Source organism: Narcine bancroftii, chromosome 2 (assembly GCF_036971445.1).
Source record: "Narcine bancroftii isolate sNarBan1 chromosome 2, sNarBan1.hap1, whole genome shotgun sequence".
Taxonomy (NCBI): Eukaryota; Metazoa; Chordata; class Chondrichthyes; order Torpediniformes; family Narcinidae; genus Narcine; species Narcine bancroftii.
Genome location: NC_091470.1, coordinates 354,907,464 through 354,927,723, shown reverse-complemented (window position 1 = coordinate 354,927,723; position 20,260 = coordinate 354,907,464). Strand labels below are relative to the sequence as shown.

Genomic DNA, 20,260 nt, shown 5'->3' with positions numbered 1-20,260 from the left:
AGTGATACAGGGAGAGGGTAGCTCTCTGATAGGAGAGGGAAGGGAAGAGGATGGGAAGCTGGAAAGAGTCAGTGGGATGGGGAAAGAGAGATACTTGGGGAAAGAGACTAGAGAGTTGGTGTTAATGCCATGTGGTTGGAGAGTGACTGACTAGACGGAATATAGTGATATTCCTCCAATTTGCAGGTAGCTTACATAATTTGGCAGTACATGAGGCCATGGACAGACATGTTGGTGTGGGAATGGGGTGTGGAATTGAACTGGTTGGCCACTGGGAGATCCTTGCTGTTTCAGTGGACTGAGTGAAGGTGCCCAACGAAATGATCAAAGAGGGAGATAGCCTAGTCTTGGGAAGAAGGGCGCCATCAGTTTATTGAAATTTAGGGTGGAAGCCAGGGGAGGTGAACATAGTCTGAATTAATGCAATCTTAACACTTTTGCATTTAAGAAATAAGGGTAGTATTACGAGCTTCCGTTTCATTTAGTGTAAGTATCATTATAAGGGCTAGTACAGGCTGCAATGATTCACAGCTTTAGAGAGATTAGGTGGCATCAGCTATTACAAACTGTGCCCAAATGTTCTACTTTGGAGAGCAGAAAGAACATGGGGTGCTTTTTCCAGGAAAACAGGTGGTGAGAGAGTCTGGTGTGTGAAACACTGAAGGATTAGCACTTTAACATCAGCGGCCATCTCATCAAATACTGAGCAGGGATTCTTTGGCTTGGCTTCGCGGACGAAGATTTATGGAGGGGGTAAAAAGTCCACGTCAGCTGCAGGCTCGTTTGTGGCTGACAAGTCCGATGCGGGACAGGCAGACACGGTTGCAGCGGTTGCAGGGGAAAATTGGTTGGTTGGGGTTGGGTGTTGGGTTTTTCCTCCTTTGCCTTTTGTCAGTGAGGTGGGCTCTGCGGTCTTCTTCAAAGGAGGTTGCTGCCCGCCAAACTGTGAGGCGCCAAGATGCACGGTTTGAGGCGTTATCAGCCCACTGGCGGTGGTCAATGTGGCAGGCACCAAGAGATTTCTTTAGGCAGTCCTTGTACCTTTTCTTTGGTGCACCTCTGTCACGGTGGCCAGTGGAGAGCTCGCCATATAACAGGATCTTGGGAAGGCGATGGTCCTCCATTCTGGAGACGTGACCCATCCAGCGCAGCTGGATCTTCAGCAGCGTGGACTCGATGCTGTCGACCTCTGCCATCTCGAGTACTTCGACGTTAGGGGTGTAAGCGCTCCAATGGATGTTGAGGATGGAGCGGAGACAACGCTGGTGGAAGCGTTCTAGGAGCCGTAGGTGGTGCCGGTAGACGACCCATGATTCGGAGCCGAACAGGAGTGTGGGTATGACAACGACTCTGTATACGTATTATCTTTATTATTCTGCATGATAATGGACAATTCAGCTGATTCTCCCTGTCGGGAATTATTGAACCCTATTGTGACTAAATGAAAGGTCACTTTGATTGTCCCATGCCTGTGTTTTGGAAGTGTACTGGAAGTCACGCATTTCATTTCCCCTAGGCAAGGAAAAGGGGAGTTGTGAAAGGATATTACTCTGGAAGAAACTTGACGGGGATTCGTGAATTTTTGGCAGTCCAGTTACTCAGTCTCTCCCATCTTCTTCCTGATTACAGCTGTGCAGATGCATTTCGACAATCGACTTCTGAGACTGAACTTTGGAATGACTTTCCAGAATTGTGCCTAAGCTGTAACTACTAATAATATAACACATTAGTCCAATCAAGCCCAATTGTGTGTGTGTGTGTGTGTGTGTGTGTGTGTGTGTGTGTGTGTGTGTGTGTGTGTGTGTGTGTGTGTGTGTGTGTGTGTGTGTGTGTGTGTGTGTGTGTGTGTAATTGGCTCGGTCTGGCCCGCCCCCTGTAGAGCACGTCGAAAGAATCAAAGGCTTGTTGATCCAAACCAAGGATTTTATTAACTAGAAGACTGGAGCTATCACATGTAGGGCGACCAGTCCAGAATGACCTGGTCTGGCTAGGAGCAACCCTTTAAGACCTGCCAGTAGGCGTGGCTACGCTCTCAGCCAATCACAGTCATCCTACACTACAATCTGTACATATACACATTGGTGATAGAATCTGTACTATCACACCCCCCGATGACACTCTTACCTGGGACTCCTTCCCTGGGACCCAGGCCATAAAGGTCGGGACACCTTTCCCTTTCCTGCACTTCCCTAGTCTGAATCTGGGCCAGCTCAAGTTTTCTGTCCAATAAAGCTTATTGTTCCCCTCAAATCTTTGTCATTGCAATTAATGGGGCAACTGATTGTGGCCAACACTAACAAACCTCTCTCCATCAATGGAATACGGGGGCTACAGTTTATCAGCCTGTTATCACCTTCCAACTTGCCACTTCTACTGCCATGCTAGATCATCGCCTGCAGATTCCCCTCTAAGTTACACTCTCATCTGCCATGAATATATTGCTTTGTTCCTTCATAGTCACTGGTTCTAGGTCCTGGAACTCCCAATGCAACAGCCCCTTGGAAGTACAGTGGTTCAAGGAGATAGGTCACCACTACCTTTGGAAGTCCAATTGAATGGTAAATGCTGGCCTTTCTAGCAATGCCATGATCACAGAACATGAATAACTGCCCAGGCTAAGACTTATTCCCTACCGGCTCATCAATATTTATTCCAACAATGTTTGTTCTGTGCTACTGGGTCTACTGGTAATGGTCCAAACATCCCTCTATGATAAAGAACCCAAAAGTTCATTGTAGCAAGGTAGAAATTGTATTTCAGCCCAAGATAGGGTTTGTGCAGATTTCCTGGAGCTATATCATTTATCCTTATTTTTTGCAGTCTTAAAATTACAACTTTTTACAAATTATAAATGGTTAATGACTAGGCTGCCAATTTTCATTATCAGAAAGGAACATGCACCGTTGGATTTGTATCAAAGGATACAGAGACAATAAAACGCATTAACTCATTAGTGTCACAACCTGTTATTAAACATGTTCTGCAATTTGAAACCAACTTGGAATAATTTCGTGGCATAACAATTATTGAGGCACATTTCAAAGAGGGAGGCAGAAACACATCGAGCAAAGCCGTCCATTTGCTAACATTTTGCACAGCTCTCTTCTGGCCACAGATGCTGTATTGTCCAAGGATGGTTGAGAACTATTAGGATTATTAACTGTCCGATAGGTTGTATTTGTAGTTCAAATGTGGTTGGCAGGGCCCCTGGGTGCATAGTTTTAAATGTGCAATTATCATGTAATTAAACAGGTCTCATCATAAATGATGACTGCTACAGATTCCACAAAACTGCAATTGAGGATGGCGTATTTTATTTCTCCCTAACTTAATTGCTTTGCCATTACTTTATCAGCATCACACAGCCCCTTAAGCCAATTATTAAGCTCGTCATGTGCTGAACGTTGGCCAATGTCTTCATTACAACTCAGTTTATAAACAAAAATAAAATCTGTAATGGTGTGTGGCAAGCGATCTTCTTCCCATAACCTGAGGATTTTCTGAATTTTGCTTTGATCAATTTTCCTGGTGCTTGAAACCAAATGCATGAGGTTAATAACTTGAGTCACATCATTAATGATACAAGGGCTGCCCTGACCATAAGAAAATGCTACACTCCCATGAAAATTCAGCTGGTGTGTGTACTCCCATTGAGATATTGTGGCAGTGCTTGTAATGACCATGAAATTGTCAGCATTTGCTGCTCGTGCTTGGTGAAACTGACAGTGATTTCCGTCGCTCCAAGGAAATCAGACCCAGTCTGCCCAATCTCTCATTAAAATTCAAACCTTCTAGTTCCAGCAGCACCAATGAATCTTTCTTGCACCCTCTCTTGTGACTTGCCAAATATGCTGGCATATAAGACGATTCTGTATAGGACAACTCCCAAGTTTCCATTTACAATGAGGATTTTCAGCTATACTCACCGTATTATACTACCCCAGGTCTGGCACTTACCAATGACCAGTGGAGCGATGCTGCCACAATATTTTAATAGCAAGTTACCCAATAAAAGTTAAAATTTTATTAGCATATTTTAAAATAAACTACCGTTGGCTCCTTTTACAAGCCATTTAAAGCCTGGGGAGAGCCGATGACAGACTGGACTGATGAGCTTGGTTGTCAAATTTTGTATTGTATACTTGCAGAGGGGGAGCACATCTGAGGTCTGAATTTTCACCCCATCCAAATAGTATTCTGCCTGTTTATTTCCAATGCCAAAATATACAACTGTACATTTCTCTATGTTAAATCTCATTTGCTATAATTTTGCCCAGTCTCCTAATCTGTCTATATCCTCCTGCAACTTTACGGTTTCTACTACACTTCCTACTCCGTCACCTATCTTGTTGTCATCTGCAAATCTGGCCAGAAAACCATTCATACCACAATCAAAATCATTAATATATAAATTGTAAACAGCAGTGGCCCAATACCGACCCTTGTGGAACACCACTAGTTACAGGCAGCCATCCAGAACGGGATCCCTTAATTTCAACCCTTTTCTTCCTGCCTATCAGCCTTTTCTATCCAGTTTAATAACTTCTCTGTAATTCCACGAGCCCTCATCTTATTTAGCAGCTTAATATGCAGCACCTTATCGAAAGCTTTTTGGAAATCTAAATAGATGACATTCACAGCCTCTCCTTTGTCTATCCTACTTCAGAGTTCTTACAAAAACTCTAATAGGTTGGTCAGGCAGGATCTACCGTTTAAAAAAACCATGCTGACTTGGACCTATCCTGTCGTGCATCTCTAGGTATTTCATCACCTCATCCTTGAGGATCAACTCAAATAACTTCCCAACCAGCGACGTCAGACTAATAGCCTATAGTTTCCTTTTATCTGTCTCCCACCTTTCTTAAACAGTGGAACCACATTTGAGACCTTCCAGTCCTCTGGAATCTCTCCAGAGTCTATCGATTTCTGGAAGATCATCGCCAATGGATCTACAATCTCCAAAGCCACCTCTTTGAAAACCTGCGGATGCACCTCATTGCTGGCTTTTCTTATCATGTGGTTTTCCTATCATGTGGTTTTCTGTGTGTTCAGTTATGAGGAGGGACTGAAAAGGCTGAATTTGCTTTCCTTGGAATCAGAGAAAGCTGAGGGAAAACTGAACGCAATATGATATGCAGGTCTTGATAAACATCTCCCCATAATGGAGACATCCAAAACCAGAGGCTTTGGGTGAGGAGCAAGAGAATTTTTTAAATTCACCCAGTGGATATTCACAATCTAGAACTGAGGGATGGCAAATGTCGAAACTCTCACAACATTTAACAAGCTTCTTTTATCTTCTGTCTTATATTCTATCATCTCTGGGCCCCTCCCCTACTTTCGTTCCTCTTTTGTGTATGTAATCACTCTACCTACCTGTCTTTTGTCCACTGCTTCCCTGGGCAGAGAATTCCACAGATTCACCACTCTCTGAGAAAAACATTTCCTCCTATTCTCCATCCTACACCTACTGATGGAACCACTCCTATCCACGTCTCGCTATTTCTTCCTTAGTGATAGGTTCAAGTATTTTCCCTACTGCAGATATTAAGCTAACTAGTCGAGAGTTTAGCCTCCTGCCTTTTTTAAACAGTTGCAAGGCATTCACCGTTTTCCCACTTGCCAGGATCTTCCCAGAGACAAGAGAACTGGCAAATTAACATCAACACCTTCACAACGACATCTTTCTTTCTTCCAGTACCCCGGGGACGCATTCCATCAGACCAGGGGACTGATCTACCTTGCAGCTCCCTCGCTCCCTCAGCACATCCTCCTTAGTTGTAGCAATTCTACTGAGGTCCTCACCTCCCAATGAATCCAAAGCATACATCATTGACATGTTAGACATATCCTCCACGATGAAGATCATCACAAAATAGTTGTTCATTTCCCCATTACCCGATATTAATTCCACCTCCTTGACTTCCTCATTCAAGCCATCATTTTCCTCTTTATATAATTATAAATACTTTTACCATCTGTCTTAATATTCAGTAAATCCCTGGTGTCCGGCACCTAAGGGGTTTGGTAGATGCCTGATAAGTGTATTTTCTGGTTGCTTGAGACTGACTTTAACAATGCCTAACTATGACACCTGCATTAGGAATAAATGTTTCAAAGACAAAAATGCTATACTGTATTTATACTGAACAAACTTTACTTGCATGAATATATAAACCTTAAAGCATTTAACTTTATTTTCAATCACATTCCTTGAAAAAATTTAACCATCGCTGCATCTTCAGGTTCCTTTACCTCCACGGAGCTGCCCGAAAGATTAACAATAACATTATAGATATATTACACTTCCCCCCCCCCCCCAACCCCCCCTCATCCCTCACCCCTTCAGCGCCTGAATACGACTAAGATTGTCTGATCTGGGAAGCTCAGGCTTGGTCAGTACTTGGAGGGGAGACCGCCTAGAATCACCAGGTGCTGTGGGTTTCTGTGAGGGGCACTGGGCCAAATGGTAACTCTCTATCTACCTTATGGTAGATAAAAGTTAAAGATTTTCATGTATGTTTCATTCTAAATGTAGTATTATGTCACAAAATGGAACCCTAGTTTACAGGTAAAGCCTCTGACCAGGTCTAAATATGATCCGACCACTAAATATTTTTTTTACTGAAATTTACGTTAGGGAAGGTGGATGGATTAATAGCAATGTTATATTAAAACAAAAAAAATTATTATAAACCTGTCTAACATACCTTGAAATAACAACAAACAAAGCTAACAGTTGCCATAGCACACTGGACCATTCCAGAGAAGCCTGTAAAAGAACTAAGTGATGTCACTTGTGTTTATGTGTTTGATGCTTAATTTGGTAGGTAATTTACAGTATATTGCCATTACTTCAAAAGAATTGGGACTCTTTGGGCAGTAAGCTCTCAGCGGTAAGTGCCAGACTTGGGGTATTGTTACAGCGAGTACAGCTCAAAACCTGAATTTTAAGTGGGAATTCTGGGCATTGTCTTATACAACCAGTCGCCTTATAGGCTGACATATACAGAGGTTAAAAATTCAAAATGAATTGATCATTTCTTCAGCAATTAGCTTGAGACTTGCTGTAAAAATTAGTCTTGGTGCTCAGCTTGGTGTATATAAATGCTACAGTACCTATGGAGATAGAATGTTACGCAGCATTGATCAAATGAATGTGTACATGAAACAAGAGGTGTTACATAACTTAATGGGCCCACGCATCCTCTCAACACTGACTGAACAATGCTGCTCTGTGTCCCAAGCTTAATGCTCCATAGATATCGAGCCAGTCATAAGGCAATTTTATGTCAGGCCTCCGCCTACAAGAGCAGAGCTAAAACTTAAAACTTACCTTTCGAACAGCAGCCCTAGAAGGTTGCTCCAGCATCCCATTCATAGCCAGAGGCACCTCGTAGCGCCCTCTAGATCCGATGGAAGTGGGGCGACAGGTACTGTAGCGTCACCCGCCATAAATACACGGCAAAGCAGCGGCCATCTTCCCTACCCATAATCCCGCATGCAGCTGGATCCGCCAAAACAGATCCAGCTGCATGCGGGATTATGGGTAGGGAAGACAGCCATTGCTCTGCTGCATTTTGAGCCAGAGAGAGCGGCCCTGAAGGCCGAAGCGGCCTGGTGAGGCTGTCATAGTCTGCACCAGCTGCCTCGACAGACCCCGCCAGCTCTGAAGGCTCCCGGTGCCCTGTTGGTCCCGACGACCCCCCTGTGCCAACAGCTCTCACCCGCCGCCCCAATGGCTCTCGCCACTGCCCCTGCCTTGGAGGAAGAGGGGTGAGTGGGGAGATGGATCGCGGGCTGTTGGCTGATCAGCCCACCCCTAACCAGCTACTTGCAACAGCTGTATATTCAGGTCAGGTGGTAGAACGCAGTGCTCTGTCAATAATCTTTCCCCGAGAAGGGTTGGAATCGGAACCTCAGAGCTGGCCACGGTGCATTCAGGATGGTATGTCTTTAGTTGCAGGGGCAAAGAACTTTCGCCTTTAGAGATTGGTGTTTTCCCTGCTTGAAAGTGCCTATAGTCTGAATAGCCCTAATGTGTGCAAATGAAAGGAGGAAATGGTGGACAAAACAGGTCAGGCAGGATCAATGGAAAGAGTTTTTTCTGCATAACCTTTTGTTGCTTGAACCATCTTCACCTTTTTTCTGCTTTCCAACATCACCAGTTTTCTCTTTTGCACACTAATACTTGAGCATGTTATTCCATATTGCATAAACAGATCTGTTCATACCAAAGCGGAACACACTGTGTGAAAAACTCAATGAGTCATGGATGGAAATGGACAGTCGATGTTTTGGGTCAAGACGCTGATACAGTTTACCGGTCTTGAAACGGCGTTTCCAGGCAAAAATACAACTGTCCATTTTCCTCCATAGCTGCTGCCTGAGTTCCTCCAGCAATATGGATTTTGATCTCAATTCCAGCCCCTGTGGTTTGTTGAGTCTCTGTCTTCACAGACCTATGTTGAGCAACACTGTCTATATATGGAACAGGCTGCACGGTACAACAGTACCACGTTGTACTGCATTCTGCATTGTCTATATCTTACAATGTGCATTTGGCCCTGAAAATGTGGATGGCCAACATCTCTATTCAACTAAATTTCTGTGCAATGTCTCATGCACCCAGGCCATGCCCTCTTCTCACTATTACCATCAGGAAGGACGCACAGGAGCCTGAAGATGAACACCCAATGGTACAAAAACAACTTTTTCCCCATCTCTATCAGATTTCTACGTGGACAATGAACCACAGACACTACTTCACTTCCCTTCTTTTTTGCACTAATTTATTTCTTTTAAAAATATAATTTATACCAATTTTTGCCCCTGTAATGCAGAGGCAAAACAGCCAATTTTGTGACACGTTCCAGAAAGCAAATTTTAATTCTGACACTGTGCTGGTCACGCAATGAAACTGTTTTGAAATCAACTTCCAGTTCAGCTGTAATGATGTCATCTTCACCGTTTCTATCTATGGCCAGCCAGCTTGCAACTTGATCAACCCATTAGACCCAAGTGCAGTATTAAATCCTGAGGATCAGGGATCCAAGGCATGTACATACAGAACATTCAATTCGAAAGCAACCAATCCAACTCAAGGAGCAGTCGGCACAATTCAACGTGGCATTCTTCCTCAGCTGTCAGAGATATAATAAAGTTCCATCCTTCTCCTCAGGAACTTACCTCCACACTTGGTCTTCATTTTGAGGGCAGGGCCAGGAGCTCCCCTTCCACCTTCCCCAGGACGCGTTAGCAGAACGCGTATTTCATACTCCGTGTCGGGATCCAAGTGGCCAATTTTGTACTGATGACTGTCCACTGGCTGAATGTCTGCCCAGCTCCCCGAGGTGCTGCGGTAATCAACGTCGCGCTGGACGATAGGCCCATCCCCGCTGATGGAGTTTGCGTTAAGCTGAATCCACAGGTAGGTTGCGCCTACAGAATTGAGTTGAGGTGGGGCAATCGGAGTAGGTGGATCTGCAAAATTAAGATTCAACAAAATATTAATTATATTCTCACATAACTCGTATGGAAACTCCTATGTGAAATGAATTGATGGTAGCTCTCCGTTAATCAATTCTCAATGACCAGTTTTAATGAAAAACATCAACAATTCTTTTGCTCTCTCTGATTCTGAATTCCTACAGCAGATTACAAGATTGTAAAAATGAAGCCTTTTATTCCTTTCCAATGAGAAATCAATTTAATTTAAATGTTAACTTATTGGTCCTTGCACCCTTCTTTTCCCATTTCTTACACCTATTATCACACTCATCAAAATGGAGTAAGGCTTGGTCCAAACATTACTTTATTGTCTCTCAACTGCCCTGAAGCTTCCAATTTAATACCATCTTCTCCTCAAAATAGATCAGCAAACTCCAAGACCTGGAACCCAACACCCCACTGTGTAATTGGATTTCCTCACCTCCAGACCACAAACAGTAAGGATGGGTAAGACTATCTCCTCCACAATCTCCATCACCAGGCTGCTTTCTTAGCCCCCTACTCTACTTGTTTTCCACCTAGAACTGTGTGGCTTGGAACAACAATAACATCTACAAATTTGCTGACGATACCTTCGTAGTGGGTTATAGAAAAAAGGGTGATGTGTCAGCATCCGGGAGGGGGATTGAAAACTGGTGAATGGTGCGCCAACAATAAGCTCGCACTCAATGTCACCAAAACTAAGGAGCTGATTGTTGATTTCAGGAATGGAAAACCAGAAGTATATGATCCAGTGATCATTGGGGGATCAGAGGTGGAGAGGATGAGCAAACTTCAGTTCACCGTCCCTGGCCCCGTCCTTTTGCGACGCCACGTCCGGCACTCAAAGAACGACCCCTTGGTCGACCAAGTGACTCTACTCCACGGGAACCCGCATTACGCCTACGTTGAGTTCCCAGACGGGCGGGAGGACACTGTTTCGGTGCGGGACCTAGCTCAGGACGCGGTAGACCCAGCAAACCCCCAACCCAACCTTCCCCAACTCTTTATTCACCAGGCCCCGTGCCGCAACAGAAGGACCAACAGCTCCCCAATGACCCGGGCCACCCTGCCGACAACACAACTGGGGAATTGAGCGAAGGAGCGGTCGATCTCAGAAGATCTTTCCAGGACCCAATACACAAATAGCATTGTGAAGAAAGCACATCAGTGCATCTACTTCTTCAGCAGTTTGCAGAGGTTTGTTATGACATCAGAAACCCTGGCAAATTTCTACAAATGTGTAGTGGAAAGTGAGCTGACTGGCTACATCATGGTCTGGTGTGAAGACACTGTAACAAATTTATATTAACCTTTAATTTAATGTTAAACTATATTTCTTTTGTAAAAATGTGTTAGTAAAGTAAATTATAGAGTTAAAATATTGTATCTGTATTCTTAGTAAGTTAGCTGTGAGTTGGTACAGGGTCACACACAGGCCATAGCACATTTATAGAGAACCATTGTTTTCAGAGAAGAGAGTTAATTCTCGGAGTCCACATATCTTGGACAGACAGAACCAATGGATTTCAAGTGGGTCTTAATTATTCAAGAACTGCTGAGGAAGCCATCTGTTTTTAATCAAAGCCACTTAAGCCTCTTGAACAGAGATAAGATCAGAGGTTGTTATAGATATGGAATGGTTTTGAAAAAGGAACAGAATTTTTGTAGAAATAAAACTGATGGTCATGTAGTTTCCAAGAATTGGGACTCATCTCGGAGATGATGTAATGGTCACATGATTTGGATAAATATATTACCAAATTCAGACATTTTGAGTTCAGTTTTGGGGCAGTTCAGCTTGGAGTTCACAGAAGTCACATGCAGGGGTTGAAACCTTATGAAAGACAGGGTTGAGTTACAGTAACCAGAATTAGTGCTGTTTGTTGTGTGTTACTCCTAGAAGAAGGGGAACACAGAATCCTTGGCTTTTGAATGAATGAAGACCACTTTGCTGTCTCTTTGGAAAAGATGAAAGGATTCTACTGGGTCAATTTTTGTGTTTCACCACTTCGTTCAACCCTTATCTGGTTTGTGACTTCATCGTGGAAGAAGATAACCACATTTATTTAACCCTTGTCTGGGTTTGTGAATTAATTGTGGGAAAAAAATAGCCACATTCGCTGACTTTGAGAGGAGGGCAGATTCTTCCTGTGGAAAACATAATTGTGAGTAAAAGAGGCCTGAGGAAATAATGTTTAAAAGCACTTCATAATTATTTCTGAACTGAGAATTTAAGACCTTCAAGTCTTAGATTGCAAGAATGTAAAAATAAACTGATGCTGAACTTAGCTTGCTCACGTAGCTTGCTCACATGGCCCTCAGCAGTTCTGTAGAAACTGCCCGTGTGCCAATGTGAACAGGGTTCATATGATTTTGTTCATGCACATCCAAGATGACCTTTCACTTCTACACACTGCAACACGGGCTTGTTTGGAATGAAAAGCAAAACAAACATTTAATCAACAAATTTTTCATAAAGAAAAATGTGGGTTTACAGCCTACCTGGAACCCCAGTTCATTATTTTGACTGACATTCCAATGTGGTACTCAATCTGCGTTTATGATCTAAGCACCATATTCAAATGAGATCTTAAGCCAAGCAAAACAATACAAATGCATTCCATCAAGAAGGCACAGTTGGTGTAGTGGTTAGTGCAATGCTGTTACAGGGCCAGCAATCGGGACCCGAGTTCAAATCTCATGCTGTCTGCAAGGATTTGTACATTCTCCCCATGTCTGAGTGGGTTTCCTCTGGATGCTCCAGTTTCCTCCCACCATTAAAATGTACCAGGGGTGTAGGTTAATTGGGTGGCACGGGCTCGTGGGCCCAAATGGGCCTGTTACGGTGCTGTACATCTAAAATTTTTAAAAAGAATAAAGAACCAGCATTGCGGTGGTGCAGACTTTAGAATCAACCTTAGGAATTTAAATAGAGAGAACAATAGGAAAGAGAAAGTTCATAACCAACAAATCCATTGGAGGAAGGAATGAGAAACAAAGCAAGTGATTACAGTTTTTTTTTGTCCCAGCGCTGCAGGGAGGCCCAGCAGAGACAGCTCTCTGGATATGGATTGACTTTGATGGACAGTCATTTAAATGGGAGCATGTGGCATCGGCTCAGGGTCAGATTTCTCAGCTTGAGAGCAAGTTATGGAAGATTGGCTCACTTGGCTCCATGAGGCATTGACTACTGCAACTCCAGGGCAGCCAGCTAGATAAAGCCAACACCTGTATTGGAATTAAACAGGACACTCTATACATGCCAGAAGTAGAGCCTGTGTGGGAAGCTGGGGTTTATTTGGAAATGTCAAGGTGCATTTATGAACCGGTTTGTGAAGGAAGTTCAATTTATGTTTAAATTTGCAAACTACAGCACAGCAGCAGGTCCTTCTGGCCCACGAGCCCTCACCACCCAAATACACCCATGTGACCACTTAAGCAACTCAAGCCCGGAAGTCTTTGGAATGTGGGAGGAAATTGGAGCACCTGGAGGAAACCTACATACAGACAGCAGCAGATTCGAACTCAGGTCACTGGCACTGTAATAGCGTGCTGCTAACTGCAACACTAACCATGCTGCCCTGGTTCTGGCCTGCATCTCTCAGAAGGATGCAAATGATTAGTTTAAGCTACATGTGACAATAGTCTAGTTTACCAGACTACTGTCACACGCACACAGACTTAGACATCCGAAGCTGCTCGAAGACCATCAGCACAGTGAAAGAAGCACTTTGGTCTTCTCGTAACCTGTTGGTCTTTCAGCACATAGAGATGACGGTGAGCGAATACTGCCAACTGGCACATTCTGGGCTGCAGGAGTACATGCTAAAGGACATGCAGAGGTTTGGTGCAGCCAATGAGAGGGCAAGACCACAGCCTGGAATCCGTCCCCCTGCCCTTTACTGAGTATTGAGGGGCTGAGACTGAGAGCAAGTCCCTCAAACAACAGAGGGAGGAGAAGCAACAAGGTGCCACAGTATTGTGGGGGTGTTGGTAATGATGTATTTAGAGAACAAACGTAATAATACACATAGATGGGAAGGTATAGATATGATTGACATTATGCATGTGAAAAGACTTTGAATGTTTTTTTTTTCCTTTTTTGTGAATAAAGTCTATTTTTGGGGGGAAATATCTACTGTCCAAAGGCTTGTACTATTAATTCGTAGACATGAGTTTTGAATCTCACTTTTTGCAGATGGTGGAAGCTTAATTCAAGTGATTTGGTAAATTTAAAATTAAAAAGTGATATCAGTGACGATAAAACTCTTGAAATATGGTTTAAAAAAGTGGCACCACTGCTACTGGTGTGGACCCAGGAGAGTGGGGAATAGAATGCTCCTCTGCGGGGTCCTACTGCCCGGTTGTTACTCGATGGCCCGGTAACAGGTGTTTTATTTCTAACATTCGCCAAACCACAGAGGTCCACGCCCAAGGTGGCAGCACCCATACTTGGCAGCAGATCACAAGGGTAGTGGGTTCAGCAGACTGGTCGGCGCAGGGCACCACCGAGAATGAGAGGCCTGGAAGAGGACCCTCAGAGGGAAGTTGACCATGCCGGTGCTGTCAGCAAGGGGCTAGGTGGCTGACGACTGGCTTTGTGAGAACCTGCTATCGAAATTGGGATCCATGAGGGAGCCGGCGGGTAGGATGGTTCCTGAGGTGCTTACAGCTACCTGATCACGTTGGAGGTTTGCAACTAGGAGCTCAAGAGTCCGTGCGGCTGCAGAGGTGACAGGAATGCAGGAGGCGAATCAACAGACACTCAGATCTCTGAAGGGATTCTATTTTGCTTCCCTTTTTCTTCGTGCTGGGGGCTCCATCCAAGTGGTTCTTTATGCACCGTTCCAACAAGAAAAGTTGACAAATTTTATGTATTTATTGACATGACAATAAAGGATCTGTTTACAATGAAAAGCTATCTTGTAAGGCAGCAGAGTTTGCATTCATTACCCTGTCTGACCCACAACAATGTCATTGGCTTGTCATGCCTTCAAATAAATCAAGTGGGGAAATTTAGGATAGGCCATAAACATTTCTGGTGAAGTTAAACACAAAAGTTTGCAGACACTGTGATTACAGTAAAAACACAGAAAAGCAGAAGGAACTCAGCACAGTTTAGTGTGGCGATTAGCGCAATGCTTTTACAGTGCCAGTGACCCGGGTTGGAACCCAAAGCTATCTGTAAGGAGATTGTACGTTCTCCCTGTGATCTTTCCTCCTGGTGCTCCAGTTTCTTCCCGCCCTTCAAGAAAATGAAATGTATGGAGTTGCAGGTTGATTCGGGTATTTGGGCGCCACTATCCATCGGAGGTAAAGATATATAATTGACGTTTCAAGCTTGAGCCCTTCTTCAAGGACCTATGGATGCTGTGAGACCTGCTGAGTTCCTTCAACATTACTGGTGAAATGAATGTCCTGTGAATGAATATGCCAAAAAAAAATGGGAATAGATAGCTCCCAGTTCAAAAAACACTGAAAATCATCTCAGTTTAGAAGCAAAAATGGAACCCCACATCACAGAAGATAGTCAAACTGGTGCAAGGAAACATGAGTTTAAATCTGTTCATACCAAGCCATGGAAAAATGCTCTCAATTTGGAAAATAAAGAATCGAGATCCATGTCCCAACATTGTCCAATACGTCTCAATACAACAGTAGAAATTTCATTCCCAAATCTGGGGAAGCTTTCATAACCATAAAATGAGAATCTGTGTATAATGAGAATTTGATAACTTTAATAACCACCCCCCCCCCACCACCACTAGCAACATAGAAGATTAATTACGTGTTATCATAAATGTTATTTTGTGGTAAGCCAGTAAGAGCATTCTTTCATGGGTTTAAACATGAAAATCTGTAGGCGCTGTGGATTCCTTAAAAATCTTCATCCCGTCGAAACATCCCTTTGACTTTGAGTGAATGTCCTCAATTATGCCTTGCATTATATTTGGCTGTAACACCAAATTGCGCCATATAAAACTGAACATGTCTGAGCAATTGAAGAGTGCTTAAGGTGAAAACAAAGTTACTTCAATACAATTCAGGCCTGAGATAACTCCTTTGCAAATACAAATGCTAAATAGCTTTAGGCACAGAGCAGAAATTGAAAGTGCATAATATAATTGTTTTCTCCTGATTATTTGATCATTCATATCCATTATATCCATCTATATAATGCAAAGGATGGCTTCTGAATCCAGGAAACCAAGTGGTGTTAGGCACTTCTTAGGATGTAAATGAGGTCCTGAAAACAAAACCCCGCAGAGCCTAAATGTCAGAACAGTTAATCTTCTCCGTAACAGCGATTTGAAATAGACTCTATCTTATTAGATACCACCCCCAGAGGCTAGGCTTTGATTTGCACTGAGGCCCACTTCCAATGAAGGAGAGGCTCATTCTTCCTCCATAGGAAGCTGCCATCCATACAGTTGTGAAGCTGTGCTTGGCTCTGAAGTTCTATCCATTGAGTCGGGAAATAGCACAGCGAGGAGCAGCTGATTCTGGCATGCTTAATACCAGCGCTTTTAATTATAATCGAAATGCAATGCATTTCTGACAATGCAGCTAAAAATGTTTTACCCTGAACAGTTACCGAAAAAAAAGCACAGTTGATAAAAATTGGTTATTACTTATGTCTACCTGCTTTGTTGAATTCATCACTTTGAGGAGAGAGGATTTGAAATAATAACTTAAAAAAAAAAGTTTTGCACCATTAATATTGAAAGCCACAGATTTATTCTCCATGGGCAATGTAATCGCGTCAAACTTTATTAAAAATAGAAGGTATAGTAATGCAACATTGGCCTAAAATAATCTAATTTCTAAAAGCCTTGATGAAATGTGGTGATAAAAATACTTTTAATTTCCCAATTGCTCACGATAACGTAATCCACATTAATTATTGATGCTCTAACACCAATTAAAGTGCTCCAATGTCAAATAACTCACAATGCCCCCAAAAGTAAGTGTTTTTTGAGTAGAGAGGTGGTGAGGGGAAACTCATTGATGTTGTAGGTGATTTCACTGCTTTAAGATCAGATTGTGTAGAAATATTATTCCCTCATGCCTAATATAGTCCAGTCAACCACGTGAGATGAAATGATCTTAACTATCAACTTTGGGGCGGCATGGTTGGCATAGCAGTTAGCGCAACAGCAGAGAGTGATCGGGACCAGGGTTCGAATCCTGCGCTGTCTGTAAGGAGTTTGTACGTTCTCCCCGTGTCTGCATGGGTTTTCCCTGGGGGCTCTGGTTTCCTCCCACTGTTCAAAACGTGCAGGTTTCTTCTTTTCTTCTTTTCTTCTTTGGCTTGGCTTCGTGGACGAAGATTTATGGAGGGGGTAATCTGAGGATTAATAAGAGGGTTGATCTGAACTGGAACAAATATGTTGACATGACAGTCAAGAAAGCTTACCAACATCCCTAGTTTCTTAGAAAATTAAAGAAGTTTAACATGTTTCACTTGGCCTCTCAATAACATCTGCAGGTGTACGATCAAAAACAGACTTGCTGGATACTATAAAAATCCTAAAATCCGGACTGCTCGATGATTGGGTCGGTCCAGATTTTCGGATTTTCCAGATTCTCGGACAGTACTTTCAAAATTCAAATTTAAGGAGGAATAAAGAAGAGGTGAACAGGTAGATTTTAATAGTTTATTTATTCACAAATACAGCCTGCTTCATTTATCAAAACGAGCAGTTTTAAAGAAAGATAAAATCAACACTTGAGAAAGATGAAAACAAATTTTTTTTCTAAAAAACATGTAAAGCATGAAAATATGTTTAAAAATGAACATTGTAAAAGATATAAAAAAGAATACAAATGAGCTTCTTTGTGGTAATATTATCTTATGACAAACAAGTGAAAGCAGTTGCTTGCTGCTTCTGTGTAGCTGTGGCCCTCACGGACTCACACAAAAGCTGCCAAATTGAAAAAGGTTGAGAGTCCAGATTCTCGGGACATCGGGATTTCTGCCATCCAGATTTCTGGACTTTTACTGTACATTACAATGTGACATTGTAATCAGACAGCTCCAAGAAAAGTGCAGAGAACAAAACAAAGGACTCTACATCACCTTTGTTGACCTCACCAAAGCCTTCGACACCGTGAGCAGGAAAGGGCTTTGGCAAATACTAGAGCGCATCGGATGTCCCCCAAAGTTCCTCAACATGATTATCCAACTGCACGAAAACCAACAAGGTCGGGTCAGATACAGCAATGAGCTCTCTGAACCCTTCTCCATTAACAATGGCGTGAAGCAAGGCTGTGTTCTCGCACCAACCCTCTTTTCAATCTTCTTCAGCATGATGCTGAACCAAGCCATGAAAGACCCCAACAATGAAGACGCTGTTTACATCCGGTACCGCACGGATGGCAGTCTCTTCAATCTGAGGCGCCTGCAAGCTCACTCCAAGACACAAGAGAAACTTGTCCGTGAACTACTCTTTGCAGACGATGCCGCTTTAGTTGCCCATTCAGAGCCAGCTCTTCAGCGCTTGACGTCCTGCTTTGCGGAAACTGCCAAAATGTTTGGCCTGGAAGTCAGCCTGAAGAAAACTGAGGTCCTCCATCAGCCAGCTCCCCACCATGATTACCAGCCCCCCCACATCTCCATCGGGCACACAAAATTCAAAACGGTCAACCAGTTTACCTATCTCGGCTGCACCATTTCATCAGATGCAAGGATCGACAACGAGATAGACAACAGACTCGCCAAGGCAAATAGCGCCTTTGGAAGACTACACAAAAGAGTTTGGAAAAACAACCAACTGAAAAACCTCACAAAGATAAGCGTATACAGAGCCGTTGTCATACCCACACTCCTGTTCGGCTCCGAATCATGGGTCCTCTACCGGCACCACCTACGGCTCCTAGAACGCTTCCACCAGCGTTGTCTCCGCTCCATCCTCAACATCCATTGGAGCGCTTACATCCCTAACATCGAAGTACTCGAGATGGCAGAGGTCGACAGCATCGAGTCCACGCTGCTGAAGATCCAGCTGCGCTGGATGGGTCACGTCTCCAGAATGGAGGACCATCGCCTTCCCAAGATCGTGTTATATGGCGAGCTCTCCACTGGCCACCGTGACAGAGGTGCACCAAAGAAAAGGTACAAGGACTGCCTAAAGAAATCTCTTGGTGCCTGCCACATTGACCACCACCAGTGGGCTGATAACGCCTCAAACCGTGCATCTTGGCCCCTCACAGTTTGGCGGGCAGCAACATCCTTTGAAGAAGACCGCAGAGCCCACCTCACTGACAAAAGGCAAAGGAGGAAAAACCCAACACCCAACCCCAACCAACCAATTTTCCCCTGCAACCGCTGCAATCGTGTCTGCCTGTCCCGCATCGGACTTGTCAGCCACAAACGAGCCTGCAGCTGACGTGGACTTTTTACCCCCTCCATAAATCTTCGTCCGCGAAGCCAAGCCAAAGAAAGAAGAAAAAGACAATGTGCAATGGGAGATGCTCTGCTCAATGTCCAAAGAAACTACAGAAAGTAGTGAATGCAGTTCAGAACATAAGACAAATGCTCCGTCTCTCCCAGAACTCCATCCACATATCCTGTTGCCTAGAAAAGGTAGCCAACATAGTGAAAGACCTCTCACAACACAGACACACACTCTTCTCCCTGTTTCCACTGGGGAGGATTAAAACTGTGAAGATACACACCAACATGCTTGAAAGCATTGTTTTTCCCTGTAACCATCAGGCACCTGAATGAACCCCATAACAATGCAATCTTGCTGCTTTTGCTCGGTGCTAATTGACTCTTCTTTTCATTGCAGTCCTATACTCTATAAATGGTGCTCTTTACACATCTGCATGTATGTCAAAGATAGCCCCTTAATCTGCTCACAGAAGAACCATTCTCACAATAACCATTGTGACAATAAATGTAAATTAAACTTAAACCAAACAAAACTAAAAAAGTTAAAGAGTGACAATTGAACTCCAAATGAAACCAAAATTGGGAAATAGGAACCACTCTGACTGAGAGTCACCAGACGAATCCTTGGGATGAGTACAAAAGAACATATGAAATAGGAGCAAAAAGTAAAACACCAAAGTTTGCAGACACTGTGGGTTGAAGTAGAAACACAAATGCAGGAGAAACTCGACAGGTTCTTTATATAGCGAAGATAAAGATACATAACCAGCGATTCAGGCATGAGCCCTTCATCAAGCTATGGAAAAATGTTGACAGGTGCCCGAACAAAATGGAGGGGGGTGGGGTAGGAGGAGGTGCGCACTCCCAAAGGCAGGAGAAGGGAGGGAGGACACATCAGCAAGCAGAGGGAATTGGGGTGGCTCTGTGAATAGACAGGAAAGTGGGGGTGGAGACCAAAGGGAAAGAAGTCAAATGGGAAAGGGAAGGGAGAATGGAGAGTAAGTCAGTGGAAACCGGAGAAGATAATTTGATGCCATCCAGTTGGAGAGTGCTCAGGCAGAAAATCAAATGTCGTTCCCCCAATCTACAGGTGGTGTTGGTGGGAATAGGACATAAGGCCATGCGACCATGGGAGTGGGACAGAGAATTGAAATGGTTGGACACTGGTAGGTCCCTGTCACTGATGGAGGCAGAACAAAGGTGCTCAGCGAAGTGATCTTCCAGTCTGTGCCCTGTCTCTCTCTCTCTCTCTCTCTCTCTCTCTCTCTTTCTCTCTCTCTCTCTAATGTAGAGAAGAAATTGAGATGAGCCAAAGGAGAAGAAATTAAGAGTGAGAACCAATTCTGCCAGGTGGAGCAGGCAAGAATATGA

The 20,260-nt window shown here is 43.6% G+C and overlaps 1 protein-coding gene and 1 long non-coding RNA gene across 11 annotated transcripts in view; one reads left to right on the top strand and one right to left on the bottom strand.

Moving 5' to 3' along the window:
• LOC138755773 (receptor-type tyrosine-protein phosphatase mu-like) overlaps positions 1-20,260 on the bottom strand; it is a 1,095,616-nt gene that overhangs the window by 606,191 nt on the left and 469,165 nt on the right. For all 10 annotated transcript variants that reach the window (XM_069922352.1, XM_069922354.1, XM_069922355.1 and 7 more), the window contains exon 7: positions 9,190-9,483. In XM_069922352.1, the coding sequence (XP_069778453.1) occupies positions 9,190-9,483 (294 nt within the window). The remainder of the gene's footprint in view (positions 1-9,189; positions 9,484-20,260) is intronic.
• On the top strand, positions 6,834-10,741 carry LOC138755776 (uncharacterized). Its single transcript, XR_011352557.1, has 3 exons — positions 6,834-6,896; positions 9,874-9,957; positions 10,508-10,741. It is a non-coding gene; the product is annotated as an uncharacterized lncRNA (long non-coding RNA).